At 37.9% G+C, this 17634-nt stretch overlaps 1 protein-coding gene across 3 annotated transcripts in view; it reads left to right on the top strand.

The window, feature by feature from the left end:
* Window positions 1-17634, top strand: part of SNX30 (sorting nexin family member 30) — a 389251-nt gene that overhangs the window by 87908 nt on the left and 283709 nt on the right. For all 3 annotated transcript variants that reach the window (XM_058302531.2, XM_058302533.2, XM_058302532.2), the window contains exon 2: window positions 7640-8834. In XM_058302531.2, coding sequence (XP_058158514.1) covers window positions 7664-8834 — 1171 coding nt within the window. In that variant the 5' untranslated portion in view covers window positions 7640-7663. The remainder of the gene's footprint in view (window positions 1-7639; window positions 8835-17634) is intronic.

Below are 17634 nucleotides of genomic sequence, written 5' to 3'. Positions count from 1 at the left end.
AACTTTAATTGTTCTTAGGTTATACTTTAGCCAGCTGAATTTACTAATCAGTAACTAAAATCGGTGGACAACTGTCTCTTCCTCCCCTGTTTTTGGAAATGGAGCTTCCAGTTCCAGTCACAGAATAGCTCCTGAAATAGTGGGTGCTACCAAAGTAGGATGATCACTGGCCTCTGCAACATGGCCTGTAGTTTCTCAGAGAAGCTGGCACAGGTCCCTCCAGATTCCTTCCTTCTGGAGGTGGGGCTGGGGCTTATGCTAGAGCTGCAATCTTATCTGATTGGAGAGTAGCTCGTCCCCACCAGCGCTGTGATTTTCAGTCAACCCCACTTCCCCTCTTGCCAGGCGCGGAGTTAGAGTTGGCGGCTACTGGCCTCTTTTTAACTTGGACAAATTCAAACTTTTGGTGTTCTTAGAATTATACTTTAGCCCGCCAAATTTACCCCTCAATAGCTGAAGTTGGTGCCCTACCATCTCTTCCTCCCCCCGTTTTTGGAAAGTGGAGCTTCCAGTTCCAGCCTCAGAACAGCTCCCGAGGTGGCTTATGCCTCCAGTGGAATATGGATACCTGTCTCTGTCGCGTGAAGTGCTCTACTTACGAATCGTCTCTGCAGATGGGCATTTTTCCTTCCATTCCTTCAAGGTTGTTCCAGGATCCTCTTCTGGTCTCTTGGAGGCCCCATGCAGATCTTTCAGCTAGCTTCAGATAGCTTTGGGTTTTACTAACTGCCCTGTAGCAGGAGCTGACCGTAGGAGCTCCTTACTCCTCCACCATCTTGCTGATTCTCTTCTCGTGTCAGTTTTTGTAAATTATGTTTCTCAAGAAATTTGTCCATTTCATCTACAACCTTCTTTTGTACAGTGCTGGCTTAAATCATTCTTCTTATAATTTTATTTAAATATTTATAAACATAAAACTTAGGCTTAAAAAACTTATGCTTGTATTTATGTTTATATCTGATATAGCTATAATCTGAAACAAACTTACAAAGTCAATTTAACTAAAATTATAAAAGCAACATAAATTCACGGGGCAGGGAAATAGACTTGAGGCAACATCTTTCTACTATTATAATGTTGGACAGTCTAGTATTGTGGCTAAGAGAATAGGCTTTGGAGGAAGGCAAAGTTCAAATTTTGGTTTTGCCATTCATTTTGTGCAAGTCACTTAATTTGCTCATTTGTAAAATTCTACATAAATTATAGAATTACTGGAATGAGGGAGTGTATGTAAAGCCCTAGACCAGTGCTTGGCAAATAATTTTTAATAAATACTATCTGCAATATTAATAATACAATGTAATAATTTACTATTACATTGTTATACTGAAACTTTTAATGATCAGTATTAGGATGAATGATAGAAAGTCTGATTCTGTAGCTAATGTTTCTGGTTTTGACTTTAATAATACAAATATTCCTGCATAGAATGTCTGCTTGCCTGACATACAGTGTGGTATTGATACTTTTATAATTTCACTTGCTAATTTAGTTTAATAAAAACTCATATTTAAGTGACACTCTGCCAGCCTGTACTACTAGAATCAAGTGATTACTCTGTGAAGCTGAGTTTCTAATCCAGTCATTTCCCATGTCAGAGAAGTGAAAATAGTATCTCAAGTTCTTTTTTAATTCTTGATGATGTAGAAGTAGCATTATTTTTCAGCATAGAGCTTATCAAAGTCTGTTGAAGGAAATCAGGAAACTTTAGTAACAACTTATTTTCAGCATTTTAGAAATTCCTTGATTATCTTAGCATTGATTTAATTTTCTATTAAATTTAAAATATGTTATAGCTTATTGATAGTTATTCCTTGTCAGCTTGGACTCAATCCACTTAATTGCCTTAAGTATCAGCAAATTATGCTATCATAACTGCCATTTAACATTAGTTGCCTAGTTGAAATATATTAGTAGTAATCCTGGAAAAATATTTTCATTTTATCATATTCAAGAAAAATTTAAGAGCCTCTTCACAAGATTGCCAGTGAATTTTAAAATGTGGTAAAAGCAACTTGTAATTACTACCTGTTGATTCTCAAAGGTTGGTGAATATTTTAGAATTAAATGGGTAAGCTTTAATAATACAATTTATATTTGTATCCACTTTGTCTTTAATTTCTTTTAATTATTGTGCTTTAGTTAAGTGTTTTTTGTTTTTTGTTTTGTTTTGTTTTCTGACTGTGGGGCCTTCAGCAAAGGTATCAATTTAATAACTGTATAGTACCCTTTACGCGGACAGTGGGCTCTTTGGAGTTCTACATGCTTGCACAATTTTGCCTTTCGATTCTGCCACATTTTTCTGTATTTGACTGGTACAGCATCTTCTCTCAACTACTGTGCCGTTATGTATATTATTTCCCTTTTTATGGACATCGATAATTTATTTCCACTTCTTATTAGCTCATGACACTTAAAGTGGTTTATTACTTCACCATCCTACTATGCTGTTTCACGATGTCAAATCACAAAGCTTTTCATTTTAAAGTTATTAATACAAAAGAGAAGTTTTGTATTTATATCTGGTAAAAAGAATACAATATGAACATAACAGTAGCTCAACACGTTTACCAACAAGTTGGAATTCAGGTGCTGTCACTATAGGCAATTATGGACGCCAGTGCGAGTATAACCACAAATGCAAAGGGGTACTGAAATCTCATGGCAATGCTTGGATATAAGGTGATTGATTACTCACATGACTCATAATATGCTTATATTACTGGTATGTTTAAGTAACATCAAGATGAAAACAGTTATAAACATTTGACATATAATTACAGACCTCCCAAGAATTTATTTGTGGAGTCCAATGTAAGAAATAATTATGAAACTTTTACAATTGTATGGGGCAAAAAATATGAAGGATTTTATTCCTAAGATATCAAATATCAAAGATAATTGTATTATTTTTCATGTGTCAGTAATTTAGTGATTTCAGCTATGTGTAAGAACAACAACAAAAACTCAAACAATACTGACTTAAACAAGATCGGGTTTTATCTTTCCCTCATGTATCAAGGAGTACAGGCCAAGTTTAGGCTGTTGCAGCAGCTCCATGATGTCACCAGGGACCCAAGCTCCTACTGGCTATTCTTTTCTTCCATCCTTGAGTTTTCGCTTTGTGCTCCTGGGACCGCCTTTGGAGCTCCAGCCATCGTGTCTTTGTTTGAAGCAGGAAGAATGGAAAGGGCACAGGCAAAAAGACAAACCGGACAAGTCCAGAAGCCCCACCCAGTGACTTCCATTTATATCTCATTGGCTAGAACTGTATCATGTGGCCATCTCTAATTCAAGGGAATCTGGTAAAGATGATTTAACTGAACACATAACTGTCCTACCAAGCTGGCATTCTGTGTAAGGAATAAGAGAGAATGGACACTGGGTAGGCAAGTAGCAGTCTGCCATACCAATTAAGTAGACATGTTAAGAAGCTCAAAATAAAAACCACTCTTTCCAGTTCTATATCCTTATAACAGTGGTGATTATGCAAATCCACACATGTAATAAATTGACACAGAACTATACATATGCATTGTGCCAGTGGCGAATCCCTGGTTTTGATGTTGTGTAATTATGTAACCATTAGGAAAACATGGTGAAAGGTACAAAGGATCATTCTGTACTATCTTTATAATTTCCTGAATCTATCATTATTTCAAAATTTAAAAATTTTAATTCCAATCAAGAAAACACACGAACAGATATAAAAACCAAACCATTTTTCTTTTTTATCTGTATTACTACTATAACTAAAATTGTCTGAAAGGAATATAAATGAAATAATTCCCTAAACTGCTAGATTATAAAGGACATTTAAAGATCATGTAGCCCTGTCATTTCAGGCGGAGAGCCAATTAATGACTTGTCTAAGGCCATGATTAACAGATCCAGGACTAGAATTTGAAATTCCTAATTCCCATATTAGGCACTGTTTATTGTGCTACTTCATGAAATCTTGTTGCTCGTGTATTCATCTCCTAAATACACAAGACTGCTATGTTTTGGTTATGCTATTGGAGAGAAAATCTCTGATCCTTTGAATGATTATGATAAAAGTGATTGGAAGAAATTTCATGTTTCTTACTTGAGGGTCTTCTTTGTTCACTTTGTTAGTGTTGATGGTGGTGGCTCTATTTTATATTCATTTATTCAGCACCAACTATATACGAGACAATAGGTTATATAAGGTCTCAAGAGCAGAACCATGTTTTATTAATTTCTGTATTCCCAAGTAGTTCCTCATTGATGAATGAATAATTAAAACATTCATCAGAGGCCTTATAACATGTGGAAGGATTTGAACTTACCCTCCGAAGATGGGAAGCCCTGGAAGCAGGCCAGGGAGTGGAGGCTCAGATGAGCGCTTCACATGGTCACCTGACATTGCAGTTAGGCTTTGGTACATTAGTGCAGCACCTGCCTCCAGCAAGGGGCCTCTTGTCCTTCACAGTCGCAGATGACCAGGACAAATAAAACCATACACTGAGGTCCTCACACCTCCCCCCTCGAATCTCCTCAGAGAATCTCCGCTGAGCCTTTCTCTCTTTCTCTCTCGCTTTAAAGAAATGCCTTATTAATACATCCTAAGAATGTATTGTAAATGGAGCAAGATCTAAATAAATTTAAAAGCTTTTCAAATAACAGAGCAGCTAAAAACAACTATTAGCATGTTTGAAAACAGGAAGTTTTTAAATTAATCCCCCCCCCCCCCCCGTTGTCTGCTCTCTGTGTCCATTCGCTGCATGTTCTTCTCTGTCCGCTTGCATTCTTGTCAGCAGCACCGGGGATCTATGTCTCTTTTTGTTGTGTCATCTTACTGCATCAGCTCTCCATGTGTACGTTGCCACTCCTGGGCAGGCTGTGCTTTTTTTTTTTTTTGCTCAGGACAGCTCTCCTTGGGGGGGGGGGCAGCGCACTCCTTGCATATGGGGCTCCCCTACACAGGGACACCCCTGCGTGGCACGGCACTCCTCATGCGCATCAGCATTGCACATGGGCCAGCTCACCACTCAAGTCAGGAGGCCCTGGGTTTGAATCCTGGGCCTCCCCTATGGTAGGCAGACGCCCTATCAGTTGAGCCAAATCTGCTTCCCCTTTTTAAGTAGTTTTTAAAGTTTATTTAATTTATTTATTTATCCCCCTCCTCCTGCTTGCTGTTTTTTGCTCCTTGTCTTCTCGGTGTCTGCCCGTTGTCTATTTGTTTTTTCTTAGGAGGCATGGGGAACCGAACCCAGGACCTCCCAAGTGGGAGGCGGAAGCCCAACTGCTTGAGCCACATCCTCTCCCTGCTTGTTATTTGTTTTTGCTTGGTGTCCACTATTGTTTGCCTATCTTCTTCAGGAGGTACCGGAAACCAAACCTGGGACCTCCTATGTGAGAGGCAGGTGCCCAGCTGCCTGAGCCACATCTGCTTCCCTTATATAGTTTTTTTTTTAAGATCTATTTATTTTTTTAATTTATGTCTCTCCCCTTCCCCTTCTCCCCCCAGTTTTCTTCTCTCTGTGTCCATTGGCTGTGTGTTCTTCTGTGACTACTTCTATCCTTATCAGTGGCACTGGGAATCTGTGTTTCTTTTTTTGTGTTGTGTCATCTTGCTGTGTCAGCTCTCCGTGTATGCGGTGCCATTCTTAGGCAGGATGCACTTTCTTCGCACTGGGCGACTCTCCTTATGGGGCACACTCCTTGTGCGTGGGCCTCCCCTGTGTGGCACAGCACTCCTTGTGCGCATCAGCGCTGCACATCAGCAAGCTCCACACGGGTCAAGGAGGCCCAGGGTTTGAACCATGGACCTCCCATGTGGTTGGTGGACGCCCTATCCATTGGGCCAAGTCCGCTTCCCTATATAGTTTGTTTTGAAGTCTAAAAAAAAAAGTTCACATTTCAATTTATAAACTTACCTCAGTGTGTAGTGTACATGAAATGGTTTTGAAATAGTAAGAACAGACAGACCAAGATAGGAGACTCAAGATACTTAAATGACTGTGTCACCAACATTTGCTTTTTGAGGTAGTTTGGTAGTTCTGCAGAGACTCTTAACCCTCCCCTGCACTTGATGGCCCCACGTGCCCCCTTTTGCTTTTCTTACCCATCATGGTATCCTCACTTACTCAGTCAAGGGTCCATACCAAGGCCTAAGAAGGAATGATTTACTCCTATTTAGTGTTTGGTTGTCCTTGGTTGTGTGGGAACTTCAGGTGATGAAATACATTAGACACACCTTTCTTTCAGAAATTTCAGATAGTTGGGAAACTGGAGGCCTGCTCTTAAGTGATCAGGGGAGTGGATGTGGCTCAAAGCGGTTGAGCACCAGCTTCCCACACAGGAGGTCCTGAGTTTGGTTTCTGGTGCCTCTTGAAAAAAACAACAAGCAAACAAACAAAGGAGCCAACTTGGGGTAGCTGTTATAGCTCAGTGGCTGAGCACTGGCTTCCCATATGTGAGGACCCGTGTTCAATCCCCGGTCCTGGTACCAAAAGGAAAAAAAAAAAAAAAAAAAGGAAGTGATCAGGATACTGGTTCCCTAGCCTGCCCATGCTCACCTCTTGATTCCAGCTTGCCTCTGCCCCTGTTCCCACCCTTGATGAGCACACATCATCTCCCAGTCTGTTCTCCTTTCTCTGCTAAAAATTTTTCTTTCCCCACTTTCCAAACTTAACTCCTCATTTTCTCCTTAGACTCCACTATTTGTACTATTTGTTTTCTGTTGCTCAGCAGAGGACTAATTTCTCTTCTCTGACATCTATCCTAGAAGAGTTAGTATAAACCTCCTTTATTTGCTCTGCTCTAGTAATGAAGTTTCTGTTGACAAAGAGTGAATTGCAAAGTATATATCCTCATGGTTAATATAAATAATGCTCTGTGCACGTTTTACTATTAAGGGACTGACTGAACCACTCTCTTTTTTTAATTTGGAAGTAAAATATGCCATGGAAAAGCTTTAGGCAGACATTATTATAAGAATAAAAGTAACTTAACAAAACTTTTCCTACAACCATAAGATATCAGCTGTTTTTACTGCTTCCTGTATTCTTTTCCAGTCCTTGCCCATATGCAGTGACATTAACTAGATATTTGGGGTACATTTCTTTTTATTGTTCCAATTTAATATTTTTTTGTTTTTTCTTTTTTTAATATTTTATTTTATTTTTTTTAATTTTTTTATTTTTTATTGACTTTGTAATAATATTTAATATTTTATTTTTAAAGAAGCTTTAGATTACATAAACGTTACATCAGAAATATAGGGGATTTCCATATACCTCACCCTTTCCCCCTCCTACACTTTCCCACATTAACAGCACATTTCTTTTTGTTATTGTTGATGATGATGTACCCGGGCCAGGGATTGAACCTGGGACCTCATATGTGGAAAGCCAGTACTCAACCACTGAGCCACATCAGCTCCCCTGAAGTTATTTTCATTTGCTTTCTTGTTCGTTTTGTTCTTAGGAGGCACTGGGAACTGAACCCAGGACCTCCCATGTGGGAAGTAGGTACTCAACTGCTTGAGCCACATCCACTCCCACAACACATTTTTCTTTATGCCAAATGATCATAGTTGGAGGAAATTGAAGTAACTGAGATATGGGAGTGTCTTTGGTAATAATGGCTTTTTATTTTGATTATTTCCCTTTAGGAAAGATTCTGCTGATCCTGTAACATGGAGGATTGCCTTCATACCTCATCTGAGAATCTGTCCAAATTGGTCAGCTGGGCCCATAGCCACGGGACCATATGCAGCCTCATTCCAAACCTGAAACACTTGCTTTCCGAAGGTTCCCATGGGAACCTGACAGCAATGTGGGGCTGTAGTGCCGGCCATGCTTATCACTGGCCGCTGACAGCTACTTGCAGAGCCGGATCCCAAGAGAGGGTCTGTTTCCAGGATAACAGAAGTTTTAACTCTGATAGTCCCAGTATAATTGGGGTGCCCTCCGAGACACAGACCAGCCCTGTCGAAAGGTACCCTGGGAGACCAGTGAAAGCAAAGCTAGACTGTAACCGGACCAGGGACTCTTGTGACTTCTCTTACTGCAGCGAGCCTTCCGAACTGGATGAAGCTGTGGAAGAATATGAAGATGAGAATACCCTGTTCGATATGGTGTGTGAGTCTTCTGTTACAGACGAGGACAGTGACTTTGAACCCCAAACCCAAAGGCCTCAAAGCATTACTCGAAAAAGGCCTGGGGGCATCCCATCTTCTCTCCACTCAAGTTCCCAGGTTCACATGGTTGATGAATGCAGCAATGATGTCATCATCAAGAAAATCAAACAAGAGATTCCTGAAGATTATTACATTGTGGCAAACGCAGAGCTTACCGGAGGGGTGGATGGACCGGCCCTGTCATTGACGCAGATGGCAAAACCCAAGTCTCAGACTCACGCTGGCCCCTCCTGTTTAGGGCCTACTAAGTTGATTCCTCATGTAACGTCTGCCATCAGCACTGAGCTAGACCCACATAGTGTGTCTGCATCCCCTTCTGTGATCTCCCGACCAGTGGTCCAGAAGACTGCCAGGGTGTCTCTGGCTTCACCAAACAGAGGACCCCCTGGTGCCCATGGCACCAACCAGCAGGTGGCAATACAGATGCCTGTGAGCACATCCCATCCCAACAAACAGATCAGCATCCCTTTGTCTGCCCTGCAGCTGCCGGGACAGGATGAGCAGATTGCTTCTGAAGAGTTCCTGCCCCATCTGCCCAGCCAGGTGTCCTCCTGTGAGGTAGCCCTTTCTCCCTCCGTTAACACTGAGCCAGAAGTGAGCTCCAGTCAGCAGCAGCCCCCACTTGCTCCAACCATAACCACGGAGGCCACGGCACAGTGCATACCAGGTATGGCATGTGGGCTGGCTCCAAGTCCCTCATCCATGCACACACAGAGAATTCTGCGCCTTCACTAAAATCATTGGCTCAGCTTGCTAGAATTCCAGCCTTCATTATTCTTAGAGAAATAGAAATAATTAAATGCATTACCTCCAGGTGATACTATAAAGGAAATTCATCTGAATAAGACCATCCATCCAGCTGATGTACCTTAGTCTGAGAGGACAGTGTAGAGTTGTGCCGTTGATGTTGCATGGCTAGATTTAAGGTTGACATCTGACCTTAAGCTGGGTTTTTATATAGTAAAGTTAATTTTGAAAGATTTTTTAAATCCTCTCACCAGTATCAAGGTATTTGGTTGTGATTTGAAGTCAAAATGATGTTGGGTTAGGCATATAATGATGATATATCTCATGTTTTTCCATTATTATCTATTTGTCTTAACCTGCTTGGCATTTCCACTCATTTTAGAAGGTGTGGAAGTTTAAAAGAAGTTTAAAATAAAAACAAGTATTTCTAAAGGAAGTATTTGATTTCTTCTCTCAAAAGGTATGAGAGTAAAATAACTTGTATTTCTGGAATGTGTGAGCCTAACTGGAAAGGATCGAGGGGAGAGATAAATAATTATACAAGACCCCTATCAATAATTCAAATGTTCTGTAATTCTAATATGTAGTATTTATTTAATCTGAGCTAATGTATATAAAGGGAATCTGGGGCTCCTGATTCAAATTTAACAGGCAGGTCAGAAGTAGAAACTCAGACAAAGGTGCCTAGACATAGGGAGTATCTAGAAAGCAGAAATCTTTGCACATTTTGGTTTCTTTTAGTCCCTCTTGAGAGTCAAGTGTTTCGGCAAAAGCTTCCTTAGCAGCCTGAGGTACCTGTGACTTTTACCCTATAACTTCCTAGAATTATGTTTCTTTGCTAATATGCTTTCCCAATTTTGGTATCAACTTTAAGATTCCTGAAGTAAGCCTTCAATTAATGACATTTCTAATATTGTCATGGTTTTATTAATAAAATATACACTAAAAATAATCATATCCTAATTCAAAATTATGATTTTTCAGTTTATTGTTTCTTTTTTATTAATAGCTTTATCAAGATATAATTCATATACCATACAATTCACTCTTTTAGAGTATGCAATTCAGGGATTTTTAGTATAGTCACAGAGTTGTGCAACTATCAGCAATTTTTAATTTCAGAACATTTTAATTACATCAGAAAGAAACCCTTTACCCATCAGCAGACACTTCGCCCCTCTTCCTTCAGGCGCTAGCAACACTAATCTACTTTCAGTCTCTATAGATTGGCATATTCTACACATTTCTTATAAATGGAATCATATACTATGTGACCTTTTGTGACTGGCTTCTTGCACTTAACATAATGTTTACAAAGTTAAACAGTGTTGTAACTTCAATGTTTCCTTCCTTTTTATTGCCAAATAATATTTCATTGAATGGGTATAACATTTTATTTATCTGTTCATCAGTTGATAGACATTTGAGTTGTTTCCATTTTTTGCTATTTTTTTTTGTAATGCTGCTATGAACATTTGTGTACAAATTTTTGTGTGGACATAAATTTTTATTTTGCTCCAGTAACTACCTAAGAGTGAAATTGCTGGGTCACATGATAATCCTTTGTTTAACTATTTAGGAACTGCCAAACTGTTTTTTACAGTGGTGCATCATTTTACTTTTCACACCAACAGTACAGGAGAGTTCCAGTTTCTCCACATCTTCACCAACAATTGTTATTTTCTTTTTATTTTGATAATAGTCTTCCTTTATCTATTGGATGTGAAGTTGTATCTCATTGTGGTTTTGATTTACATTTCCGTAATGACTAATGAGGTTAAAGGTTTTTTCATATGCTTATTGGCCATTTGTATATCTTCTTTTGAGAAATGTTTATATAAATCCATTGCCAATTTTTAATTGGGTTGTCTGTTTTATTGGTGAATTTTAAGAATTCTTTATATATTCTGGATACAAATCCCTTACCAGATATGTAATTTGCAATTATTTTATCCAAATTCATGGGTTGTCCTTTTCTTTTTCTTTTTGCTTCCTTTCTTCTTCCCTCCTTCCCTTCCTCATTCATCAAATACCAACATAGATTTTGGCTATTCTTCACATCCCTAGACAAAATGTGTTCTCTTTATTAGGCTGATGAAAGTCTTTGAATGAGAAAATCTGACTTTGGCACTTACATATAGATAAAAGTAGAACCTGTTGTACTTACATAATTATGAATCTGGTTTGTTTACTTGTTTCCCTTCCTCCCTCTGTTCCTCTTGACAGAGTTTTCTCTATTGTCCCTTAATTTATATTTGAGGGTAGAATTGAGAAATGTATATTAAAAACTAGTTCAGCATACCCAAACAGCTTCTTACAATGACTATTATTTATATTGCATACCCTTTCACTAACTTAACCCCTGCAAAGCAAAGGTTTTCTTGCATCTGCCTAGTGAGTAGTAAATAACTCTTTATGAATATAACCACATATGAATATTTTACTATTCAGTTATTTTGGAAAAGAAATTCATACTATTGGAAAATAAATAGTTTTCATCTGTTTATTATTGTGTAGATAACATTCTGTTAGTTTTTTTTCCTTTCATTGAAATTGCATTTCTTATAATAGCTGTAAAAAGTAGGCAAGGCCAAACATAGTATATAACATATAGTAGGCTTAATTGTAATTTGGCTTTACAAGGAGGATTGGTTTGGTTTGGAATTGAACCTTCAAGAAAAACAGTAGGAAGGACTGGTCAAGTGAATTTCCTAGCATTTCCTATAGAATGATCCTGATGTTTTGATCCGGTGTTCTATGGGAGGATATTACATTGCTAAGATATCATTAGCTTTAGAGAAACACTATTTGGACTGGAGACATCAATGGGACAAATAAAGATTTGACATATATTTTTCTTTTGTGTGAGAGGTATGTAAAATTAACTTAAAATTTTCCTTTGCTCTGTGGGGCCCAAACTGAGTTTTGTGCTCCAAAGTTTTATTTATTTGTATTTACATATTTATTTATAGTAGGTAATCTTCATCCTAAACATAGATTTTTTTAAAAATGTAGACTTGGGAGTGGATGCGGCTCAAATAGTTGATTACCTGCTTCCCACAGGGAAGGTCCCGGGTTCAGTTTCTGGTGCCTCTTAACAGATCAAAGAACAGACAAGCAAACAGGCGAGGAAGCCAGCTCAGGGGAGCCAGTGTGGCTTAGTGGTTGAGGGCCGGCTTCCCACATAAGAGATCCTGGGATCAATCCCACGCCCCAGTACCTTAAAGAAAAAAAAAGGAATTATTTTTTAAAAATGTAGAATCCAGCACATCCAAATATGTATTAATGACTATGTATAGATGGACCTTGTGCAATTAAGTTAAAGCACAGTCAGAACTAAGCCAAGAAGATATGTTCCGAAAATAACTAGCTGAAGGCTAAATCAGGCACTTTAAAATGGTTGCTGTGTAAGCTTGAATCTTTGTCACATCATTGCAGAAATACTATACTACATGTTTTTGAATAATATTTTTAAAAATAATTTGACAAATGTCTTTTGAGTGAGCCAGAAACAAGAGAAATTGTTCCATTTTGTTTAGTTTGAGGCCATTTAAATTTTATTCCCCTCATGGAAAATTAACATTATTTCTGTTCAGAACTGAACTCACAAAGTTATAAAATGTTAATCAAGGTATGGATAAAGTCATTGATTTTCATGTCAGTGTTTTATGCTGCTCAATCAAAATCTTAGCAAACAATAATGAATAAAGAGGACATATGTTATTAGAAGAATTGTTGACTATCTACTGGTAGGTTGGAATCTATTAATTTTTGAGGTTTTGATGTAAATTCAAGGCACTTATAATGAAATTTCAGTCTCTATTGCATTGTGAGCTAGGTTTTTATATGTATATGTATATCTTTTAAATAGACTCATATACACACAGTTTCCTTTATGATTCATATAGTGATCCTTTTATTTATTAACTAGTTCTTTTCCTAGAAGTTTTATGATGGCAAAGTAATCACTTTTGGTATTTGTGTATGTATATTTATATATTTGAAAGCATATATCTTTTTAGTTTTCTAATAGATTCATGTGTTCTTTATATATTGAAATATTAATTCATAGTCTTTAAATATACTAGACATATATTTTCCAGTTTAACATTTTAATTTTATTTATGGCAATTTTGAGGGAAGGATTTTCTTAGTTTTTATTAAGAGTGGTCTTTCAATTCTGTTTGTCTGTCTGTCATCTTTTCTGTTTTCAGTATTTTGCTCAGTAAGTTCTTTTCCTGTCTTGGGATTACATAAATACTTGCCTTTTTTTTTTTTTTTTTTTTTTTTTTATAAGGGCTTGTCTTCTCTCCTACATTTAATTCTACAATTAGAATATATATTGGAGTGGAATCTCACTTTATTGTTTTTTCAGGTAGTCAAATGTTCCAGCATCATAATTGCCATTCCCTACTTAATTGATTCATAAACCACATTTTTATTTATAATAGGGTTTCTTTTCTAGATTTTCAGTTCTGTTTTTATTGATCTCTTTGCCTGTTTTCTTCTAGTTATTTACTGTTTGATAATAGTTTATGCAAAACAAAATGTATTCAGAGAGAGAAGGGTGTAGTCTGGAGCATTTAACAGAATAATTTTTGAAAAGTTATTCATGTAAAATTGAATTCCATGAGCTCTTTAAGATTAAGATATATGTTGCCTCCAGTTATTTGGTTTGTGTTTACACCCATAAACAACGGTTTCTCTAATAGAAACAGAAAATCTGTGTTAAAATAAATTGCTAGAGAGAATTAATGGTCTTAGAGTCCAAAGATCTGTATATGAGCTTCTATCCAGGTCTCAAACAATATCTAGTTTCTTTCTTGTTATTACTCACCTTGGCCCCTTCGGAGTTAACTCCATCTGCAGACGCTTGATCCATGCATGGTCCCAAGGTGGTTGTCGGGCTCTGCCAGATTTGACTTTGAACAATTAGTTAGAGCCTGTGTTGCACCATTCCAGCCACAGCCTGGAGATTTTCTTTGATGTATGTGCTTAAACATCCACCTCTGAACCAGTCATAGGGACTTCAACCCCCAACCCTGGAAATATGTTGGTTTAAATCCTACACAAACCACATACTTAGCATGTGGGCTGGGCTCATCTTCTTAGATCATTCTGCATACTATTCTGGAGAGAGAAAGTAAGCTGAGTAGCGAACTGGAGATACATGTGCCTATTTGGGTGTTTGTGTGTGTGCGTTTTGTTGAGCATTTAAGTTTTTTTGTTGTTTTTGTTTTTAATGTGGGCAGACAGGAACAGTTGTTTATGTGTGGCATTCACAGACAGGATATACTGGAACATTATTTTACATTTAAGGGATAAAAATATGTATATATGTATCTATGCTTCTATAAATATTTGTGTTTCTCTATATTATTAATTTTATAGATTTCCTTGTCCTACAAGAAATAAATGCCTCTTTTTACACAAATGAATAAAACTAAAAGTTTGGTTTCTTTCCTGTCCATTCCTACAAAAAGACCAGAGACATAAATACAGAAAGATGAGAGGCAGAGTAAAAATTCATGCTCAGTTTATACCACTGATTTTCTCCTTATCATAAAGGATGTTCACCTGAGGATTAATAGGCAGGCAATGCTGGACTTTGTGACAGTAGAGCCTGACCACTCAGAGTTTACAATTAGATATGCTTGGGTTGGTCTCAGCCTTACCTCCTACTGGGTCTTGTGGCCTTATCATTTCACTCTGTTGAGTCTCAAGGTTTTAGTTTCCTAACTGCTAAGTTAAATACCATAAAGTAGGTTGGCTTAACAGTGATAATTTATTGGCTCAAGATTTCAGAGGCTAAAAGGTCTGTTTCCTTCTGTATCTTCTGGCTTACTGTCAATCTTTGAAGTTCCTTGGCTTTTCCATCACATGGCAATGCATATAGTGTCAACCTCTCCTTTCTCTTCTGGGTTCTGTTGACTCCCAGCTTCTGGTTGCTCCCCATGGCTTCTCTCTTCCATGTCCAGTTTCATTTGCCATGTTGGATTAAGGCCCACTCTCAGTCAGTTTGGGTACACCTTAACTAATATTAATAACATCTTCAAAGGTCCTGTTTACAAATGGGTTCATACCCACACGGCCAGGGGTTGGGACCTGAACATGCCTTTTGTGGAGGACATGATTCAATTCCCAACACTCACTTTCCTTGTTTCTAAAGTAATGGTAATAATGCCTTTTTCATAGGGTGAAAATGTAAGTGCCTGACATATAATAAACATCCAATTAATGATAGTTTCTACCATTATTATTATCATCATCATTATCATTATTAGATTGTGCTCAGTACTCTTTAAATAGTGAAGCAGGTTCCTGTTTTATGCAGTAACATCCATTTATCTGCTAAAAGTATGGTCCATGGACCATTACCTTTAGCATCACCTGGGAACTTAGAAATGAAGACCCTCAGACCCCATCCCAGATTTACAGAATCTTTTAACAAGATTTACAGGTGACTTGTATGCACATTAAAATTTGAGAAGCACTGATCTACGGTGATGCAGGATCCATACTGCAGAGGATATTGTTACTCCACCTGGCCACTCAGTAACTTTGAACATTCTTCCTGTGTGAGAGACTCTCTCCTTTTTGTGTCTGCATTTCACCATTGGAAAGGCCAAAAACTTGCTCTCCAAGTTTATATTTTGGTAAGAGCACAGTCTTGTGACCTTAAATTTCACCAGTCACTTGTACTCACAGTAGCCTCTGAATCAGAAAAACCTAAAAGAATCTGTTTTGGCAAATACATCCATTTCTAGAGGTAGTAGCAACAGCATTCCAGCATTAGTCCCAGGGGTCAGAGGTATAAACTGGAGTTTTGGTGACCCAATGTCTCTACCAGAGCAAATCTGTGATATGGTCAGGACATTATTTATGGTTATGACACCTACAGGTCTGGTTTACTGAAGATTCCGTGGCCCTCATTAAATTCTTTTTCTACATAAACTAGTTAGACTGAGCTTTCATTGTTTTAAACAAAGAATCTGGAGGGATGTAACCTTTGAACCTAGGAAAGTTGTTAATCCCATGTAGGTGTTACATGAAAAAATAAGTGTGTGGGTTTTTTTTGTCACTAGTTTTATATTTTCAACTAAAATAAATAGCATTCTTTTGGCAAGTAACCACCGATACTGTGATGCCCCATATTGTCTGTTCTCTTGCTGTACAAATTGTACCAGCATGGGTTAAAGAAGGGAAGATATGGCTTTTCCTCATGTCCTGAACCTTTCCCCCCAAAAGCCATTCCCGGACTCCTTCTCCCAATAGGAATTTTGCTAAATGTGTCCCTTTTTGGGAGTGGTTGGCTTCCTAATTAACTTTCCTTGAACCTAGAATGGGGTCTGGAGGACTTAGTACCTTTTGCTTTCACCTGTGAGTTTTTAGGCCAGTTCGGGAAAATGAGAGAACTCTTAGTTGCAGCTTCATAACACCATGTTGGATATTCATTAAAATTTAATTTTGAATTATTGGTTTTCCCTTAAGTTTACTTTTTTCCATACCAATTCACATGACAATGCTATTTCCTGAAATGATACTCTGTTTTATTTCTTTACCATTTCTCAGTTTGTCCCCTTGTGGCAGACAGATTGAACAGTGAAATCACCAGAGGTCACCCAAATAAGTATAGGAAATCTGGACATTGACTCTTTGTATTGCTTCGTAAACTTCATTTTTTTCTTCTTCTTACCTTTCATTTTTTTTTCTCTTATATAGTTTCACCCTTAAGTATCCATCATTATTGGTCATAACATGGAAAATTTGCTAAGAACTCGTAGAAGGGAGTAGTCTGTATTTAGTTAGGCATCTTGGAAGAAAGCTAATGGACTAGATGCTTAAATGGTTTTTCCATATTCCCCTTCTCTTGTAATGCCAAAGGAAGCATTAATGGAACTGCATAGCACACTTCTTGTCGATTTCGATCCCTTGCACATAGTATACATACTGCCATCATGTTGACAAATAAATAATGAGAATATATTCTAGGGAGAAATTATGTGCCTGGCCCCAGGAGTTTCTAGGACTCACTGCTTGATGTTAGCAGCATTAACTAAAAGCAATACTTTTGTTTTATCCTCCAGTACCCTAATTGGGCAGTGAAGAAATCACCCCCTTTCCCCCATTATGGTATGAGACTACATGTCCATAGAAAGAGCAGATCATAGCCTTAAAGAAATTATAGATCTCTAATGTGTTCCTGAACACTGTGAAGGCTTTCAGATCTGTGCCACTAGCATCCCCTTCCAGAGCCTGTTGATTCCACCTTCCTAATCCCCTCTTTACCAGTATCACAAGATCTCATTATTTCTCTACTTGAAGATCACCAGCTTTTGAATTTCCTACCTGAGTGTCACAAATCCTCTCTACAACCAAAGTGTCACAAAGCCCCTCCTCCCCTGCTGACCAAAAGGCAGTTCTCAGAGTGTGTGTGTGGTCACGGGACTGGAGGAGAAATATGTTAGGTTTTATCATATGTAAAAGAAAACTTGTAATTGTGATGTGTTAGAAGAGCTGGGGATGATGCTCTTTAAACTAGCTCTTTAAAGAGCTAGTTGGTGACTACTCCCCTCTTTTTTCCTGTAATGTAATTCTTAGAGAAGACAAGGCTTTGCTTTTAAATTAATACTTTTTATCCTTATTTTCTACATTGAGGCAGGATACAGGAGTATAGGATTAGGTATAGTCATTCTCTTAGGAAACAACAAAAAAGAGTT

Source organism: Dasypus novemcinctus, chromosome 8 (assembly GCF_030445035.2).
Source record: "Dasypus novemcinctus isolate mDasNov1 chromosome 8, mDasNov1.1.hap2, whole genome shotgun sequence".
NCBI lineage: Eukaryota > Metazoa > Chordata > Mammalia > Cingulata > Dasypodidae > Dasypus > Dasypus novemcinctus.
Note: the sequence above shows the minus strand (reverse complement) of the source record. Positions and strands in the feature narration are given on the sequence as shown.